Here is a 21,650-nt window from a genome sequence, read left to right as displayed (position 1 = left end):
CCAGATCGCACATGAAGATAGGCATCCCTGATGTCTATTGATGCCATGAACTGGCCTGCCTCCAGGCCATCTATGACAGATCTTAGGGATTCCATCCTGAAAGAATCTACTCTCAGATGCAGATTTAGCTGCTTGAGGTTCAGCGCTGGTCTGAATGAACCATCCGGTTTCTGTACCAAAAATAGGTTTGAGTAAAACCCCTCCCTTCTTTGGTACTCCAGAACCTGTACAATAACCTTCTTTAAAAGAAGCAAATCGACAGGAGAGAGCATTGCCTGTCTTTTTTGAGGACAGCGGGGTAAACTGGTTACAAAAAACCTGTGTGGAGCAGGCTCCAACTCTATCATGTCATACCCCTTCTCATGATCCCCTGAACCCACCTGTCCGCTGAGGACTCTGCCCACTGCTGGGCAAACCCCAGCAGCCGTCCTCTCACTCCCCCCTCCGTTATCAGAGAAGGGTGGTAGTCATGCTGTCGGTCTATCCGCCAGCTTGGCGGAAGAGGACCTTGCTGCCGTGGAGGAAAAGGATGACCTTCCTGTAAGCGACTGTCTCCTACCTCCAGCAGCACTTGACCTGACTGTCTTGCCTCTGCAAGACGCGCCAACGCGAAAAGGCTGTCTAAAAGAACTAAACCATGGAACTCTGGGTCTAGGAGCATTCACAGGCAAGGACGTACTGCTACCCCCCCGAGGCCTGTGAGATCCAGGAGTCCAACTCTGGACCAAATAGCATCCCACTAGTATACGGAATGGATTCTAATGATCTTTTTGACTCCAAATCTGCATCCCAGGCTCTTAACCATAATGTTCTTCTTGCTGCTACTGCTGTAGCAGAAATAGAAGATGATATGGAGGCTGAATTCTGAGCCGCCTCATATATATATCCTGCTGCCTCCTTAAGGTGCATGGCCAGGGGGAGCAGTTCCGAATCCTGTAATGCGGACTCTAACTGTCCAGCCCAGGCTTCCATAGCCCTTGCTACCCAGGCCGAAGATAATGCCGGTCTGAAGCTTGTACCAGCAGCCATAAAGACAGATTTCATAAAAGTTTCCAACTTACGATCGGTCGAATCCTGTAGGGCTGCCGTTCCTGGTACGGGTAGCGTGGTTTTTCCAGCAATTGGTTTAGTCGGTCAAGACCATTAGCCACTGCCGACCATCCCGCCTCCCCACTGTGGGGTGACTCTTGCAGTGCCGGGGAAGGAAATTGTACAAACTCTGGAGGTAATGAACTACTCATTTCCCCTCCTAACTTCACTGGGGGTTGTATCTCAGAGGTAGATGGAAGTCACCACTAGGATCTCTGCTGGTTTAGATAACAGGTTCACAAGGGTATTAACCCCCTGTGAAAAGGTTGCCATCCACTCTGGAGGCTCTGACCCCTGAATAGTGCTGTCTTTAGGCTGCAATATTACAGGTGTCACAGCACAAAGCCCCTGATCCAGACATTCACTGGTTAATTTAACATTACACTTTGAACAGATCACGTTTGGCACGTGTTGCTTTACTTTTATCAGCCATTATTGGGAGAAAAAACAAAGCCACAAACAACCAGACAAGCACAAACACTCAATAGTTATTAGAAATACTAACTAATTATGTCTTAACACATTACAGCATCTCTGAATCAACACAGGAGAGCCAAATTTTGTTGTTTTATACAGGCTCTACTTAATATATATGCCCAAAACAATTATACTTCTCTATCCATGCAATATAGAGAAAATAAATTATACTTAGCAGGGAGATGTTTGCCAGCAGCTGTGCCTCCTCCAAATGGCTGCTGTGTCCTTCCTTCCTTTGTAATTTGGCGCCAAAAGGAATCTTCCACCTGCTCACTCAGCAGGGGAGGTTTTCTAACTTCCCCCTTCCTGGCTCTCTGTTTCACCTGTGCAGACTGACAGCAATTTCCACACACTTCCTGTGAGTGGAATCGCTGCAATCCGCTCCACTGTTCCTCTCTGCAAAACGCTGAATTAGCGACCATTAGCTCAAGTTACCCCTTCCCTCTTTCCTTGAGGAGCGGACTTGGTATATTCCATGGCCCCAGGGAGGGCAAGAGCCTGTGGCAGCGCCTCACTCTGCTAGCATTGTGAGAGCGCATCTCACACTGCGAGAAATCTCACTGTTTCCAACCTGTCAGCGGGTGCTGCGGCTCCCCCGCTGTACAGTCCTTCTCTGCTCACGAGTGCACTCTGTCAACAGCTAAAAACAAAAAAAGCCTAAACCCAGTGAACTCAGTTCACTGTGCAGCTCTCCAAACTTCAGCCCATACTCCTAGGGCACCTACTTCAAACTGAGTTCTGTGGGGAAGGGGTGGGGGGATATGCCTGTCAGCAGCAAAAGATTAACTATTTGGGTGCCAGACTCCTCCCTACCCTACTATACCCCATGGTTAGCAGTGTCCCCCAGATGGATGAAAGAGAAAAAAAAAATACTACAATGGTCTGTGAAAAAGTCTGCAATGTGCACTTTATAACTGTTTACAAAGAATCAATTACAAATGGCTAAAACCAAATTGCTGCTTTATTCGTGCATATGTGCCCAATTGTCTGTCAAGCACATTTTAAAGGGGAACCCACTTTCTGGTCCTTGGAACTGCCGCCAGAATCCATCATTATGGCTTTGCAGATCAACATAAAAAAAAAGCATGGTGGCAAGAGTATTTGCGCATTCTTAAATGAGCCTTGCAGAGTCTTCGAGTAAGAGTATAAACCAATATACTACTAGATGCTTACTAGCGCATTACAGGATTCAGAGTCAACGAAATTTAGAAGAACTGTGAATAAGAAATGGTAAACCACCACCAAGATGTCATCAAAATATGGAATACTAGACTTCTGAAAGTAGATGTTAGGTACATAAATTATACTGTCACAGAACAGCTCTAAGACCACAGGCTATAAGGTCCCAACACTCCTTGGTTCATATCCAAGTGGCTGCCATCCCCCTAGATCCTGCTGTACACAATCTAAAGAAGAAATGGAGGAAAAAGCACCTACTAGTGTAGTATTTTAATTCAAACACAAATAAATCTTTTTTTCCAAGTGCTAAAAAAAAATACAAAATATATATATTAATGCGTGCCAAATTTACATTGTGTAATGCATGTTTGTGTGTTCTGCTTTGAGCAAGAGTTTCACAGGAGAACCAAAAATTCATAAATGACATGCTTATCAATCTTTAGTTTATATTTTGAATCTCTTCAGTCTCAAAGGTATGATACAAATATAAAAGAATAATTGTAGCGATTGTGTAATACCACCACTAAACAAGTAAACACTAATTCTTCACTGCAGTTTGGTGAAATATACATAGGAAGTCACACTAGTGTAACATTCAAAAATTCTATTCAATAAAAAAAAAAAAAAAAAAAGAAACAAAAAAAAAAAAAAAAAGGTAACATTTAATAAGCAACAAAATGTTATCAGAATCTTTCTTGCCTGGAATCCCAATGACTTAATCCTCTGATACACCAATGACTTCCAAAATGAGGGTCCTCAAGTACAACGCAATACAGTTAGGTACACATGCATCTTTTAGTACTTGGAAACAGATTTTTCCTAGATGAATTAAAATACCACACTAGTAGACAATCTTTCCTCTCAATTTTTTCTATAGATAGGTATGTTTTAATTGAGATCTCCAATATATGCATATTAATATAAAACGTAACAGTAACATTTTAAAATCCAGCTTCCAGGGTTAAATGATTATGAATGAAAAAAAATAAAAATAAGTACCTCATGTTCTTCTAAATCTATAAAATATTTTGATTTAATATTTCCTCTATAACATTCCTGTTATAAATCATTTAAGACAGCTTCCACACTTACTCTTCCTCTTCATCAGAGGATGAAGAAGATCTGGAGGAACGATCACTCTTCTCGCTAGACTTGTCATCTTCCTCCTCTTCCTCGTCATCAGAGTACACTTCACTTGTCTTCAAAGGTTGCTTCCGAGCAATAAGCTCAGCTTTAAAGACAATTATATATAAAATATCAATGCCACTGTTGAAAAAACTATTAAAACAAAAAGTACTTATCTATATATACTTATATCTACACACACGTACATATTTTAAGAAAAACAATCTTGTGTGGAGGAATTATTTACCGTGGAAAAGGCATGTGATAAATTTTCACCCAAGGCGGCACCAACATTTTTCTCTACACGTTTGCTGCATCAGTTCGCTGGGAAATTTTGTTTTGCTTTTTAATGCTGCCCAACATTGGGGCAGCTTCTTTGTGTAATTGGGTGAGTGGGGGGGGGGGGGGAAAGAATAGGCACCCCCAAAGCTTTGAGAACTTCTAGGGAAACCCTGTTTTCGAAAAAATGTTTTATGAAGTATGATTCAAAAAACTTTTTGGTAGCATGGTTGCAGCAGTTACCACCCATCTCATTACAGACCTTTCGGTCAAGAAATAACTCCATAAGAAACACTTCTTATAGTTATACAACTTCCAAGTGTCCATCATTGAAGAGGAGAGACAAACAGTCCAGGGTCTTTTGTCAATACCACAGAGTGGTAAGGATACCCAAAACTGCATGCCAAAATTGGGTGTAACAAGTGTTTCCACTGTTCAATGCCAAATTCCTGGAAAACCAGGAAAACACAAAACTGTATTCTGCAAACACTCAATGTAAAAATAGTCTAACAATACTCCCCTTTGAACGATTTTCTGTGATTAGACACCATCATGATTCACAAGTTTTCTGTGGAGTAAATCTAACCACCTGCTGCAGAATCAAAAGGTGAAGTATTTCCCTTTCTCCTCATCTCATCAACAACTTCAAACATGTAAGTAGTTATAAGCCTGGGAGACAATACACCCACACAACCCTTTTGGGCAGTCAGGCTAAACCGGGAGGAGCAAGTCAAAGGAGGACTATTGTCTGGCTCACTGCCCACTAACACCTGTGGGTAGCAGGCTCACAGAGTAAGCAGCTAGGTGGACACATATTATTCAAGATCAATGGGTTTTGGATATTGTCAGAAAGGGTTAAAAGCATTGCATTATGTTCCCAGGGGAAACTTCTGTCATATCCAGAACCCCTTCACCTTTGTCAGAGTTGGAAGCTTTACACAGCTCCTCTTCCTCTAGCCCAAATGGCAGTCTTTTATTGCAAATTTTTGTTGGTCCGAAAATCTTCAGAAGCTTTTCGTTCTGCTCTTAAGGAGACTCCATCACTTTGTCCATACAAGACATTTCCATATGAAATATGGAAATTAAATTCTCAGTGTTATAAGCCAAAGAGATGTTCGCACATCTGTAGATCTTCAGGGTGCTTACTTCCATATCCCTGTTGCAGCAAATCACCAGAGATTCCTCAGGTCCTGGGACACCATTTCCATGTCACCAGTCTTCCCTTTGGTCTGTCAACATCCCAGAGAACTTTCACCAAGGTATTACACCGCTGGCAGAAACAGGAGATAACTCTCTGGCCCTAGCTGAGACATACCAGTGACAGGGAAGTCAGAACGCATTGTGCAAGCTAGATTATAAAGGCGGCAAAGTGCCGTCATAGCGGATAAAGTTTCTGGGGGTTCTAACAGGCACTGCACAAAACAAAGTAACTACTAAGAGATGCAACAAGATCCAGTCCTTGACTTGTCAACTACAAGATCAACATTGGATAAAAATATGAAAGGGCCTAGAAGTGCTTTCCTCTACTATAGGAAACCTCCCATGAGCAAGGTGGCACATGTGAAATCTCCAGTTACTCAGTAGGATTGCAAATATCTCCAGATTTGTCATTCGACTGACAAGAACAAAAAAGCAGTATCTCAACTTGTGATAGAATTCAAAACTGAGAACTAGGACTGTCAATTTCAGAATCAGACTGAATAATACTCACAATAGACTCCAGTACCACAGGCTGGAAAGCTCTCATCATGTCAAAAGTAGCACAGTGACCGAACACAAAACCTGCACATTAAAATGTTCTGAAAATGCAGACCAGTCACTCAAACAGGGGAACAGGAGAAGCTGCACTATATACTACCTGGGGTGTATCTATTCCCTGGTAGACACCAGCCTGGAAGAGTATTAACCCATTGTATTGGCTGCCATAGAAAACAAAAGTCAACATACCATAATAACGGTGTCAGACTTCTATACAGCATTCTTTAACATTACGGGGAGAATTCAATTGCTGGCGCTGTCATTGCGCTGTGCACATTGCCGCCAATTACAGTACAAATATCTGCTCATTTTCCTCTCGCACCTTTATGGGACAAGAGGAAAATTGAGTGGAGTTAAATTTCTGCCACGGACGTTTCAGAGACACTTAGCGGCCAATTGTATTACTACTTATGTGAGCTATGGGAGTGGCGATTTATACACAGATATTCTCCTTTGTACAGCAATCAACCATGCCAGTTTGGATTACTGCTGATCCTAGCAACACACTACTTCATGGCATACACAGATCTCAAAACTTAGGAGCTAAACATTCTATTGTCGCTCATAATGCGACACATACTTTTTTTTTTTTTTTTTATTAAATCGGTTTATCAATGGACCAACTTACTTAATTTACTTATAAACTTAAATTTACTTATATATTTGGTGTGGCTCATCTGAAACAAAGAAGTGAGGTTTTACAAAGGAATATTGCATAGTGACCAACACCAGATACTAAAACAAATCATTTTTCATTTAGTTTACAATATACAAAGCCATATTTAATATAGTGAGGCATCATAATAGATACACACAGAAAACACATATTGAGGCAGAGGATCTATGTCTGATAGCATTAGTTATACATGTGAATGTCCCTCTACGGGCAATAAACGAACAAAAAAGTGATGTCTCAGGACTCCTTAGCAGACAGAAGAATGGACTGCAAGAGGAATATCCAAAGCATGCAGGGGACTTAGATAATGAACAATGCAGAATAAAGGGACATCTGCAGAAACATGTTCTGTGATAAACTCCCCAGTGGCAACTACTATCCTATTCAGAGACACAGAATATAACAGTCTCACACATTTCACACTACATGCATTAAGAGTCAAACTGACACCACGCAGGAGATATGGGTCAAACACAGTCCATTTTCTTTTAAGATTTCGATTTCCTATTTTGACTTAATCTTATCAGACACTCTCAGAAATGTAAAATAGAAGGGAATGCAGTTTCACTGTCCAATGCCAACTCCCTTTGCAAGACCCTCACCTTCTTCTCCCCAAAGGGTTGCTTTTTATTATTATTAGTAGGGGAGCTCAAGCAGGGAGTCTATTCCCCAGGGGCTGAAGGAAAACCCAAAAAACCCAAAAAATCAGTTACATTATAATTCTCAAAAAATTAAATCATGTTTGACATTAACGGTGACCTTGACAGCAGATGAAAAGTTTTAAACGTCCACCAATGCTTCTACCCTGTGGAACATGGAGTCAGTTACCATGAAAAAGTAGTTCTAGCACACGTATTTCCCCTGTACTAATTAAGCTTTACAAAATGAAAGCTAAAGTTTTATTAACAAAACAGTTTTTGTACAGCTTTCACAAATCTGTTAATATGGGTAAACCATCCACAGAAAGTTCACTAAACACACTGAAATCAAGTACTGGAATAGATACCAGATATAGATATTAAACATATGTTCTAACAAAGAATTGTGAAGTTATTCACATTTAGAAAGTTAAATAGGTTTACCAATTTCCCAATGTTGTTGGGAAGGATATGTTAAACAATTAAGTGGGCCATACCAGTCTTGTTCTTCCTTTTCTCTCGCTCTGCCCGCAGCTCCTCCATTGCTTGGGATTTCTTGTCCAATTTCTCATCTCTCTTTGACCGTCTCTCTTTGTTATGTGATGTTACCTTAAAAAAAAATTTAGAGGAATTCTTGTTCTATCTGCAAAGGTTACAAACATGGCATTTATGCATTACCAATAGAAAAGTTCCTAGGTGTCTGAAATATCAATTTGATGACTGAGTAAACGAATGAAACAATAGTGATGTTATCTAATATATAAATGCTTAGTGGCGTCTGTGTGTGGAAAAAAAAAAAAACAAGTTGCAGCGTCACCTGCTGGGCAGAGTTATACACTGACCTACTAAATTCTTAGTGTGTGTGGGGAAAAAAAATTCAAAAAGGGCTGAAATTTGGTAGGGCTCAAACTCATTTTCGTGAGGTAATTTTACCTCATGAACACACATGTGTAGAGGCGTGGGTTAGTGTGTGTGTGTGTGTGTGTGTGTGTGTGTGTGTGTGTGTGTGTGTGTGTGTGTGTGTAAAAAACTATTTTCTCAGAAAGGGCTCATCCAATTGACCTGAAACTTGGTATACTGACATTATTTGACAAAAAAATTAGAATAGTCAAGTCCGTTAACTTCCATTATCCCCCCCTTCCCCCCGTGGGAGGGTTAGTAAAGGCTAAATTTACGAGTTGAGGGGTCAAACTCATTTTCGTGAGGTAATTTTACCTCATGAACACACATTAAAAAGGCCGCTTGCGTCGGGAACTAACGCTCTTCCCCTGAGGAGGCCTGGGCTAGGTCCAAATGCATGACAAGAACCTTTTTAAGACCTCAAGTAGCTTGATTTGACTAGAATGCATGAGTATCATAACTTCATAATCATAACTTGTGTAATATAATTAGGAAAAGTTAATAATACATGAAAAAAAACCACACACATATCTCCTTGGGTAATGCAAAATGAAAAGAAAAATAGTGATCACTCGCCCCCACATCCATATACAGAGTGGGTTTATGCATAAAAATCATGTAGCTAAATGTAGGGAAGTAAAATAAAACACCAGTCCTGCAAGCATGGACCAGGGCCAAATGTATAGCAACCAAAAAGTCCACGTACGGCTGGCAAAGATTTCTCCAGTCTGGTCTAATCCAGCAATTAGGGGCATGGAGTTCCAAATAGAATCCAATTCCTTGTTGAACAAGTGGACCCCGATACCAATGAAGAAAACAGGACGTGGGTGTAGCACTTGACCCACGATGTGCACACAAATCTGCTGTTACTTAGTGATCCAGTGATGGGGGATTTCACATGGCAAGTTCTCATAAGAAAGAGTTTGCTCAGAGTATGTATGTCCACTTCTAACAATAGGACACAACCTTTGATACTGGTTTCAGATAAAGCTCACCATAAAAATTAACTTTAGTGCAGTAACCAACCACCACCACAACTGTTCCCTATTGGCTGGACTCTGATGGATTGAAAGTGTGGGCTGTACAAAAATGCTAGGTAACCCATACTCTATAAAATGCTGGACATACAGAGAATTTGATTAGTTTTGACATGTACAGTACTTCTGCAATGCCATTATACTTTTTTCAGTAAACCATATTATGCACACATTAAATACAGCACACACATTAAATACACATATACACACTTTTTTTTTTTTTTAAATTAAATAGGTTTATCAGTGGACCAACTTTAGAAGAAATTAATTCAATATTCAAAGCTGTATGTCCCAAAGCAACCATAGGCGAATCATTTAGAAGCCTAGAATCTTTTCAGGTGACCGTTGGTACTCATAACTTAGTAAAAAAAAAAAGGTGACAGTTTCATATTTGGAAACTTTGTCAGTGGGGGGGGGGGGGGGGGGTTAATTGGTAAATGCTGCATAATCTCACAAAAAAAAAAAAAAAAGATTTTTACTCACCGTAAAATCCATTTCTCTGACTCCATTGGGGGACACTGCAAGACATTGGGGTATAGTAGTGGGCTCAGGAGTCTTACCACTTTAACTGCTAGATCTTTGAACTCCTCCCCTACTATGCCCCATCTCTCCTGTGAGATCGTCAGTTTTGAATAACCAAGCGTGAGAAGAAAGGAGGTGATACAACCTGAAAAGGTTTTTAAAAATTATAGAAACACCCAACAACAGTTTTCACACACAGAACTATATACAGAGCAAGGGAGGGTGCGCAGTGTCCCCCAATGTTGTCAGAGAAATGGATTTTACGGTGAGTAAAAATCTTATTTTCTCTTTCCTGCCATTGGGGGACACTGCGAGACATTGGGGATATACCAAAGCTTCCTCAAGGGAGGGATTGCTCTTGACCAGCTGCGCGCATAATTCTGCGTCGAAAGCTTGCATCGGCCAATGCGAAGCCCTGCAATCTGTAGAACCTGGTGAAGGTGTGGACAGAAGACCACGTCGCCGCTCTGCACAACTGCTCCGCCGACGCCCCGTGTCTAGCCGCCCAGGAGGCGCCTACTGCCCTGGTAGAATGTGCCTTTAAATCCTTCGGAACAGACTGCGAGGCTGCTAAATAGGCCTCTCGAATTGTAGGAGTAATCCAACAGGCAATTAATTGCTTTGAGGCTGGCCAACCCCTTTTATGGGCATCATAGAGAACAAACAGGTCTCTAGTCTTTCTAACAGGCGCCGAGCGGTCTATATAACACTGAAGTGATTGAACAACATCCAGACACTAAGGACTCCTCCTGGGAGTCTTTTTGACCGGAATACCGGAACCACGATTTCTTGGTTCAAGTGGAATCTGGATACCACTTTTGGGCAGAAAGAAGGTTTTGTATGAAGTACTGCCCTGTCAGAATGGAATATAAGGAAAGGGTGATCACAGCATAGAGCCCCTAATTCTGACACTCTACGAGCTGAAGCTAAAGCCAATAGAAAAGCCGCCTTCCAAGATACCTTAAATCTATGGAATGTAAAGGTTCAAACGGAGGTCTGGAGAGAGCTGCGAGAACTAGGTTGAGGTCCCAAGGCTCTACTGGATGACAAAACGGGGGCTGAATATGCAGAACCCATTGTAAAAACGCCTTGATGTCAGCAAGGTCTGCAATCTTCCGTTGGAAGTAAACAGAGAGAGCAGATACCTGACCTTTGAGGGATCCTAGACATAGACCTTTCTGTATACCCTCTTGCAAAAAGTCAAGCAAGCGAGAAAGACAATCTTGAAGTGTGAAACACTTTAGCCTCACAACACAGGATATAAGTCTTCCAAACTCTGTAATAAATGGATGACGAAGAAGGCTTTCTGGCCTTGATCATGGTAGCAATTACCTGCTGAGAAAACCCTCTAGTTTTAAGTATTAGGGTTTCAATAACCAGGTCGTCAAAGCTAGATGATTTAAACCTCGGAATAGCAGGAACTCGCTCTCTTTTTAGCTTCTTTAAGACCGGAGCTATCATGGGGATGGGAGGAAATACTTACACCAACCGAAATTTCCATGGCATCTATTAGCTCCGCCCCTGGGTCTCGAGCTCTTGAGCCGTACCGTGTGACCTGATGGTTCAATCTGGACGCCATCAAATCGATGTCCGGCCTTCCCCAGCGATCCACCAGCAGAGAAAATACCTGTCTGTTTAGGGCCCATTGCCCCGGATGAAAGGTATGCCTGCTGAGGAAGTCTGCCTCCCAATTCTGAACGCCTGGAACGTGGATGGCTGAAATCCTCGAAACGGGATGTTCTGCCCATTCCATTATGCGTACCGCCCTGGTGATTTATGTAAGCCACCGTGGTGGCCTTGTCTGACTGTACTTGGAGGTCTTCCCCTTAGGAAATTCTGGGATCCTATCAGCGTATTGCAGGGTTTCCCAAACCCAGTCCTCAGGCCTCCCCAACAGTGCATGTTTTCTGGATCACATGTGACATAATTAGGACCACCTGTGGATCTGTTACAATGTGTCAGTCAGTAATGAATACACCTGTGCTCCAGCAAGGAGATATGAAAAACCTGCACTGTTGGGGAGCCCCGAGGACTGGGTTTGGGAAAACCTGGCTTATTGTATACTGCTCTGAGCTCCAGTATATTTAGAGGAAGAGAGGCTTCCTGAGGGGACCAAATGCCCTGAAGTCTCAGGTGTCCTGTCGCCCACACCCTGACAGATTTGCGTCCGTTGTGACGACAGTCCAAGACCAGGTCTGAAGGGATTGGCCCCTTTCCAAGTTTGCCCTGGATGTCCACCAGGCAAGGGATAGCCTCGTGGGAGTGGACAGGCAAATGATCTGCCTGTCAATGCTTCGGAGATCCTGACCACTTGTGCAGGATCTCTGCTTGAAGAGGACGGGAATGAAACTGCGCAAATGGGACTGCCTCGAATACAGAGACCATTGTCCCCAGGAGCTTCATACAATCTAGGATAGAGACCCTCCTTTTCACAAGGAGGGCACTGGTCTTTTTCCGCAGAGCCAGAACCTTCTGGTCCGGAAGAAAAATCTTTTGAGACCGAGTATTGAACACTAGGCCCAGGAAAATCATCTGTCGTGCTGGGACTAGTGAAGATTTCGGTATGTTCAATACCCAACCGTGACTTTGAAGAAACTGCATGGAGGTCTCTATGTGGTGATTTAGGAGAGCAGGTGATGGAGCCTTCAAGAGAAGGTCGTCGAGATAGGGAATTATGGTTATTCCCTTCTGACGTAAGAGACCTGCCATGATCGCCATAATTTTGGTGAAAACTCTGGGCGCAGTAGCTAGACCGAAGGGGAGAGCCCTGAATTGAAAGTGTTCCACTCATACCGCAAAGCGTAGAAGACACTGATGACCCTCCCATATTGGGACATGTAGGTAGGCATCCTTGATGTCTATTGATGCAAGGAATTCCCCTTCCTCTATACCTGCAATCACCGAACGAAGGGATTCCATATGAAACTTCTGAATCCTCAATTGCCTGTTTAGTAACTGAAGATTTAGAATGGTTCTGAAGGAGGTGTCTGGTTTTGGAACCAAGAAGAGGTTTGAGTAAAAACCTTGTCCCCTTTCCAGAAGAGGCACCTGTACTATTAACCTGTGTAGCAAGGAGTTTTAGAATGGCTCCCTAAAGCACTCTGTGCTTGAGAGGACAATTGGGGAGGGGGGTGATGAAAAATCTGTGACTGGGGGGGGATGGGCTTGGTCTATGACGTAGCCTCGGGACACTATTCCACGAGTCCAGAGATCCGATGTGGACACCCACCATTGATCTCTGAACTGAAGACATGTTCCCACCTGTGTCTCCCCCGAGGAGTCTTGTCACGCGGAATTTTTGTCTGCTGGGCGAACAGATCCTCGCCTAGCTGCTCCTCTGCCTCTGTTAGATGATCCTCTAGCAGCCATGTATTGGCCTCTAGACGGGACTCCTCCACCTCGGGCAAAACTCCGAAAGGACCAAAATCTACCCCGACGGGGTCTATTGTTCACCATAGGAAGAGCAGTCCTCTTACCCCCCGCAGTTTCAAGAATAACCTTCTCCAGTTCTGCACCGAAAAGTGTTATACCATCAAAGGGTACATTTTCTAATGGTCTCTTGGAATCGGCATCTACCGACCATGTCCGTAACCAAAGGCTACGACGAGCCGCAACAACAAGAGCAGAGGCCTTAGCTTTTATAGATACAGCATCCATAGCTGCATTCGCTACATATTCAAACGTCTCTAGAACATGCTCTGCTAAATTTAAGAGCTCTGAACGAGGAGTGTTATCACTAAGACCCTTAATCAACGCCTCAGTCCCTAGCTGAAAAGCCTTATTAGCCCAAACCACGCGCATATTTGGTCTAAATAAACTGCCAATAGCCGTGTATGCTGAGCGGAGCGCTAAGTCACACTTCTTATCAGTGTGATCCTTAAGGGCTATACGTTCCTGAACAAGAATGGCAGAAGATGAAGCTAGACGCGCTACTAGGGTTTCTACCCTAAGCAAAGATTCCCATTTAACTGCGTCTTCGGAGGGTAAGGGGTAAAGATATTTGAATCTGCCCGGCATCATAAATGGTTTATTGGTTTCTGCCAAGCCTCCGAAATTATTTCCAACATTTCTGGAGAATGAGGGAACGTTGCTAGCTGAGTTTTGGTTCTTTTAAACAGGGAGACCCCTGCGGGAACTGAGGGTTCAGGTTCAGGAAAAACTAAGGTATGTATGATGCCTAAAATGAGACTGTCTACACTCTGAAGCGGCTGAATCTGAATCATGATAACCTTCACCTTCAAGGTCTAACTCTAATTCTGCTTCCTCAGCAGAGGAGAGGTCTGAATCCTGATCTAGGTTCTGAACCGTATCAGAAATAATCCTTTTTCCCTCGTGAGTAATAGATAATAATCTATTCTCTTTAAGGGCTGTTTCAGAGTGTGAGGCTGTGTTCTCATCAGACTGACTGCTTGTAAGGGTGATTGTAGTAGTGTTATCACGTACATCAGTAACCCGCAGCATGACGCTAGTTAGTCTTTCCACAGCAGATGGGAAAGATTGTAGCCAAGGCGGCTCCCCCACTGTTGCAGACACCTCCTGGGCTGAGCTGTTCCGCGCCTGTGCGTCAGCAGTACAGGCTGCGCTGAGGGCGTCCCGGTCTGTGTGCCCAACAGAAAGCTTGGTCTTACATTTGGCACAGGTATAATACATCTCAGAAGCCACAGAGTGACCCTTGCATTTAGCAGTCCCCTCCTCAGCCATTTTTGCTCTTTCAAAAGTAATACAAGGTAATGAACTCTGTATTAAAGATATATACAGAAACAGATGGCTTTTTAGATAGGAGTCTACCAAGTTTCTGTACCAGGTAGTCCATATAATAAGTGCACCCTCCCTATATATCTTTAAGCACTGTCTGAAAAGATACCGAGAGAGAAAATACAAATATAAATATAATCACTCTCCCTTCAGAAAAATTATACTGTTATAAGCCTGTAAGTAAAGCAGGCAGCATATAAATTGGTAGATTAGAGGCAGAGTAGAGGATTCAGTCAGTGCTGTCTCTGCTTATCGTCTGAGGTAAATTGGCGCCAGGAAATGAATTGGAGGAGAAATGTTTTAAAACTCCTCCTCCCCTTCCTGTCTGCTGCCTGCTGTTCTGCATATACTGTGTACCGTTATAATCATCATTTATATAGTGCCACTAATTACGCAGCGCTGTACAGAGAACTCATTCACATCAGTCCCTGCCCCATTGGAGCTTACAGTCTAAATTCCCTAATATATACACACACACACACACACACACAGGGAGACACTAGGGTCAATTTTGATAGCAGCCAAATAACCTACCAGTATGTTTTTGGAGTGTGGGAGGAAACCGGAGCACCCGGAGGAAACCCACGCAAACACAGGGAGACCATACAAACTCCACACAGATAAGGCCATGGTCGGGAATTGAACTCATGACCCCAGTGCTGTGAGGCAGAAGTGCTAACCACTAGGCCACTGTGCTGCCCACCACTGTATGGCCACCTTGTATGCTAGGCACACACTTACAGTGCCCAGGAGCGTGTGCTTATTAGTACAGCACTCTCTCACCTCCGAGTGTGAGCGCTGACTTAACCTCCTTAAAATGCTCATTGCCTAGGGTGCGTGAGCGGGTCTTGCCGGCAAAAATGGCAGTTAACGGTCAAGGGAGTAAAGCTGCAACAGCCTCTCCTCCTTAACGGGGCTGTGGCTGCGGTTCGCGGGGACCCTTTTTACTGTCCTCTTTTAATAAATATGCCACCACACTGCCCCCCTATTTATAAATACTATTGGAATGCCGGCAGAGGTGCTGAGTAAGGGAGCCATAACTGCTTCGCTTACCTGTGCGGGACCCGGAGTGAGCAGAGTAAAATCTTGTTCACTCACCTGGGTCTTAATCTAGAGTCCCGCGCCGCACCTAATAGGGAATAAAAAATAAAAACATGTATTCGCTAAAAACTAACTGAGTATAGGCAGGAGCCTATACTCTAGTGACCTAGCTCCCAGTCACTTTAGAAAAACTGATGATCTCACAGGAGAGGAGGGGCATAGTAGGGGAGGAGTTCAAAGATCTAGCAGTTAAAGTGGTAAGACTCCTGAGCCCACTACTATACCCATGTCTTGCAGTGTCCTCCAATGGCAGGAAAGAGAAAATAAAATAAAAAAGTACCCTCCATTCTTTTCTGTGTACATTTTTGCCTTTACATATTTAGAATGTTAAGGATGCGAGGATGAGCGTAAAGAGTTATAGGAGTAAAAAGCAAACTGTCCATAGTGCAAAAGATATTTTTAGCTAATTAGTACCTGTGCCTGAGTTTCCATGATCTGTGTTTGCTTTTTTTTCTCTTGCTCCTCATCATGCTTTTTCTTTTTCTCTTTCTTTTCTTTTCGCTTTGCAGTTTTCAGTTTTTTCTTAATATCAAAACTAAAATACAAAAATAGACATTGTTAGCACGATTATACACAAAGAATCGCTAAAGCAGGTTACAAGCTTTGTCCATCTAAAAAAATATTTTCTATAATCATTTGGAGGACAACAATGGAAATAAAAATACATCAACATTAATGAATGGAAAGACATTTAGCCATTTTAAACATATAAGTAAAGATGTAATTGCATATCACATTTTTACATGCAGAACGTTCAGTTAACGCAATGTAGACAATGCACAGCAATCAGCCACAACATTAAAACCACCTGCCTAATATCGTGTAGATCCCCCTCGTGCGACTAAAACAGCTCTGACCCGTTGAGGCATGGACTTCACAAGACCTCTGAAAGGTTCCTGTGGTATCTGGCAATAACACATAAAGGATCTCCTGCTAAAGTCTGAAGCGAGGCCTCCATGGCTCGGACTTGTTTTTCCAGCACATCCCACAGATGCTTGATCAAGACTGAGGTCTGTAGAAGTTGGTCAACACCTTGAATGCTCATGTTCCTCAAACTATTTCTGAACAATTATTGCGCATTAGCCTACCGAAAGAGGCCACTGCCATCAGGCAATACCAAGAGGTTTACTTTGTGTAATGATTATGTAGTATATCTAATCACTGTGTGTTATTTTCTGTTGAACTAATGTATGACCATGTGAATATTTTTTGCAACCTCTCAAAGTAAGCTTTTTGACTGACCTAGGTGACCTATGCAATTACCAAAGGATCTTTTGAAACTAGCCAGATAGATAAGGATCTTGAAGGAGTTTGAAGCCCAAAGTTGTAAACAGTCTAGTCAGTTAAGCACAGCAGAGGCGTGAGATTGTCTGAGGTGCCCAAACATATCTTATACCCCATTCATACTGCACCAAAATCCCGGGTTTTTGCCGGGGCGAGCTCAAACGACCCGGGTCTTGGTGCAGTATGAATGGTACAACTCAAAAATCCTGGGTCTAAAAACCCAGGTCTTCAACCCGGGATTTATCGAGGGGTAATTACCGGGTCGGACCCGGGTTGCCCGCACTATGAATGGTGCAACCCGGGTTTTTCAACCCGGGTTGCACAGAAAACAAGCTGATTGGCTGTCTGCCTGTCTCTGGAGGATGTTGTCATCGGTGGGAGCCCCTGGAAGATTCTAGAAGGAGTTTAGGAGAAATGGTGGATGGTGGAGTGCAGATCAAGCTGAAGCAGAATCGGAGTTTGTTGGGAGAAAATTGCTTTTATTTCACTGAAAAAGTGTGTATTAACAGCAATTATGACACACTGGATGGAGGAAGAGGTGCGTGAGCTGCTGAATGTCAGAGGGGAGGAAGAAATTCGAAGGCAAATGAATGGGACTGTGAAGGATGCCACAGTGTACTACAACATCGCCAAAATACTCACACAACGTGGCATAAAGAGGACACAGCAACAAGTCCTGAACAAATTGAAGTCCCTGAAGAAGCAGTACACTAAAGTCCATGACCACAACAGGCGCAAAAGTGGCGCCCACCCCACCCAGAAACAAGTATTACAAACAGAAGTATAAATCCTTCTAAAGAATTACAATAAAATAATAACATGCATGTAGGAACATTTTAATCAATATTAAGGGCTTAAATTCTAAAACAAAATTCCCAGGGAACCTTAAGTCTCCATCCAAACTCCAGCACCAGGAGGCGGCCATGTCCCACGAGCTATCCAACCGAAACCACAGGTATCGACTGTAAACAGAACCATAATATCGAACAGGCCCCATCACTCACAAAGTGCGAAACGGCAGAAGAGCCCAGGAGACATGGCCGATCCCCAACAGCAGAAAGTTATCCTAAAGAACAATTAGGAAAACAGTGTAAACAGAACATAAACACATTTAAACGTGCAAAAGCAAGAATAACACATGAAAATATGAGCAACATATTAAATATGACATTTATAGAACTGACTAATTAATATAATTTGTAATTCAAACTATACTAAATCGCTACACATAGTTCTTTTCAGTTGAGAATGTCAGGAACAATGGTACTTGCCCAGGACGGCAGATTACGATTTATGGAGCCGTTACACTAGACAAGAAGCCGTAGATGCCCAATCTCCAATCCAGAATGCCGACGTTCAGAATGGGCACCTAGTACCAAAGGAATAAAGAACTACTATCCCTGACTGGAGATCGGATCCGGACAGCCCAAATCAAGTTTACGTAGCAAGTCCTTGCCTTCAATAGGATCCCTTATGGTGATTTGGCGGCCACCAGCATCTATAATTAAGCGAAAGGAAAAACCCCACTTATATTTATAACCATGCTCTCGTAAAATTCTTGCGACGTCCTTTAATTCCCTGCGCTTCAAGATTGTGGATGGAGCCAGATCCTGGAAGATTTGAATCCTGGAGTCTTCAAATAGAATATAAGGAGAGTTCCTGCTTGCTGTAGTTATGCTTTCCATGGTTTTAAAGGACAGGAACCTAATGACCACATCCCTGGGAGGTTCTGTGTCTTCAGGCTTAGGGCTATGTGCGCGTTCAATGCATATGGTTTGTTCTGAGAGCTCAGGAACTAATTTTTGGAATAATCGGACCAGATAGGGTTCCAACTGCTGATGGTCCACCAATTCCGGGATATTACGAATCCGAAGATTATTCCGGCGTTCTCTGTTTTCAAGATCTTCCGATTTCTCTTTATAGAACAGCTCCCTATTCAGATAGTCAATATCTTGTGTTGTTTCCTGCAACACTTTAGAGTTGGATTCCACTTTATGTTCAATAGAAGCAGTACGCTTGGTCAACTGCGCAATTTTGCCACGGAGATCCGCCGACAGTTTTTGAAATTCAGTTGTGAAGGTGTTCTGGAATGAAACCATCATAGCCTGAATAGTGGCTAAAGCATCTGCAGAATCAGACGGGTTTCCCGCTGAGGCTTGAGGAGACGGAGGGGGAGAGGTGGTATGCACTGGAGAATCCTGTCTTGTCATGTGTTGGAGGATTCCCGTCTCCGCCCCGCTTTTACCTCTGCAGCTGTTTTTATGCATGATTAATAGCAAGACACTAGGCAGGATTTATAGGTGAGAACAAGAGTGTCTCCGGGTGGGCCGGGCCAGATAGTATTAATTAAACGGTCATGCCGAAAAAGCAAATGCCCACTCTGAAATGGAAAGTAGAAGATGTTGTTTAAGGCTTGAGTGGTTAAAAGGTCACTTGGTTGTGTTAAACTTGCTTCAGCTGAACTGTCGTTGTCTGGCCACTAGATAGCAGTATAGACACAGTAACAGATAAACTATTGTACAGCAGGCATAAGGCAACACTTTCAATTATAAATTTTGAGTTAGACAATAGAGGGTGGTAAATCTTCACACTTCTTATAGACAGAGTTGAACTGAATATACTTGATGTTATCCTCTTAATGTCTTGAGCCTTTTTATGTCTGTAGATTGCGGGGAGCTGGTGCTACAGTATTCTTAGATCAAACACTAGGGGATTCCCACGTGTTTATTTGTTGACAGCACAGGTCCCCCTGCTGCAATAATACTGTACAATATGCCCAGGAATTATTAATTTGAAGGAAATCACTAATCACAGCTTCCATGAACTGGGCACTTCCCAAAAATACATACACAGAGCGCTGATCCCCACCAGGGAGTAATGCAAGTGTGTATATGTATGTATGTATATGTATATATATATATATATATATATATATATATATATATATATATATATATATATATATATATATATATATATATATATATATATATATATATATATATATATATATATATATATATATATATATATATATATATATATTTCTTGTGGGGAGACCGCTGAGCTTGAGGGGGATAGGGCACAGACTCACCACTCGACAGGGTGTTTGCAGAGCCGCGCCGACCGGAAGTCCAGTGCCGATATCAGGAAGTGCGGCTGGTCGGCTTCCGATGGACCTGGAGACCGCAGGCGAGGCACAGAATGAGGGCCGCAAGTGGCGACGATGTCGGGCAAGGCGAGTGTCTCTAGCATGTGAGTGACAGGGCCTCCAATGGGGACGGATGATGTCAACAAGGCGCCAGGTATGAGGGGACCAGCCCCGGAGCCACCAATTAACGCTGTGCCGGGTGAGCAGGCGAATCGCACAGTCCCGATTTGCTCTCCAGGCGTTCCGGCGTTGCCAGTAAGATTTTTTTTCCTCGCAGTTAAAGACACACTGAGGCGGGCGTCTATCTGGGGCCTCCGGACGCGCCTGTTGATTCTGTTGGCGCCTACACAGATTGCAAGCTCGGCCTCCAAGTGGTTTACCGTAGTCCAGGGGGGTTCTGGAACACTTTTTGGACGGTCAGAGGGGCAAGTGAAAACCTTTTAGGGTCCAAATACAACCCGAATGCACGGAGCTCTCCTCAGCTGCTGCCGCTCACGATGGCTGCCAGGCCACCTGTTCCAGTTCAGTTTTTTTTCTCTTGAACCTCTCCACCCTGGTCCCCCCTCCCCCCCCTTGATAACTCAAACAACATGACTCAAGAACAGAACAGGCTCCTTAGCTATAACTCTCCCTTTTTTCATAACTCATGGTTCGATTTTACACTCTGAATGTTAAGGGACTTAACTCCCCAAATAAACGCCGATTGGCGCTTACTACATTCCACACACACAGAGCACATGTTATAGCCCTTCAAGAAACATTTTTCGTCCCGTGCACCAACCGAACTCAGACACCCAAGATACCCAACGGGACACTTCGCTAATAGCCCATTCAAAAGGAATGGTGTAGCTGTGTTGTTTAGTACCCGTGTCTGTTTCAGTCTACAATTAAAAATAGAGAACAAATCTGGACGATTTATAATTCTGGTTGGACTTGTAGAAGACAAACTGGTGACTTTAGTCTCCCTATTGACCCTAACTCCTGTCAAATTCCTTTCCTCAAGTCACTATACAAGGAAGTACACAAAGTCCGTAGAGGCCATTTAGTCAGATCGGCAGGACCGACCTAACCCTTGGACCATCTACCGCTTTTCGTAAACTATTAGCGCAGCATGACCCATATGACATTTGGCAGGTTCAGTCTCCAAATGTACGAGAATATACCTACCACTCCGGGGTTCATAACACATACTCCGGAATAGATATGGTCCTGACAGATAAATGGACACTTCAACACACCAGTACTGTTAACATACTCCCTATCATATGGGCAGACCATGCCCTGATAGAGTGGTCCTGGAACCTACAACTTACTAAAATTCCCCCGAGACCTTGGCGCATGCCGGCCTACCTACTTGCCTCTTTGGAAACCAGGGTCGCTCTTTCGGAAGTGTTGTCACAATACAGTCACACTAACAACCCAGACGATACATCTCTTTCCACTCATTGGTGTGCACTGAAAGCGGTCCTGCAAGGCTCAGCCATCCAAATAGGCACTTGCTTAAAAAAGCAATATCTTTCCCATCAACGAACTAGAGTCCACTCTAGAATTCGAAAACCAGATGCGCCCCTCCAAAGCGAAATAAATGTTAGGAAACGGCGCAATACATTTTTCATATGCTGCTGTCAGAAGCCGCGTCAGCCACAGGCACCGCCGCGACTCGGTTCCCTCTTGTGCTG

At 43.3% G+C, this 21,650-nt stretch overlaps 1 protein-coding gene across 1 annotated transcript in view; it reads right to left on the bottom strand.

Moving 5' to 3' along the window:
• RTF1 (RTF1 homolog, Paf1/RNA polymerase II complex component) overlaps positions 1 to 21,650 on the bottom strand; it is a 77,337-nt gene that overhangs the window by 34,230 nt on the left and 21,457 nt on the right. Inside the window, exons 5-7 of the mRNA XM_075192719.1 lie at positions 15,951 to 16,071; positions 7,719 to 7,830; positions 3,838 to 3,976 (exon numbers count right to left, since the gene is read on the bottom strand). Coding sequence (XP_075048820.1) covers positions 3,838 to 3,976; positions 7,719 to 7,830; positions 15,951 to 16,071 — 372 coding nt within the window. The remainder of the gene's footprint in view (positions 1 to 3,837; positions 3,977 to 7,718; positions 7,831 to 15,950; positions 16,072 to 21,650) is intronic.

The sequence above is a fragment of the Mixophyes fleayi genome, chromosome 12, assembly GCF_038048845.1.
Source record: "Mixophyes fleayi isolate aMixFle1 chromosome 12, aMixFle1.hap1, whole genome shotgun sequence".
Classification (NCBI taxonomy): domain Eukaryota; kingdom Metazoa; phylum Chordata; class Amphibia; order Anura; family Limnodynastidae; genus Mixophyes; species Mixophyes fleayi.
Note: the sequence above shows the minus strand (reverse complement) of the source record. Positions and strands in the feature narration are given on the sequence as shown.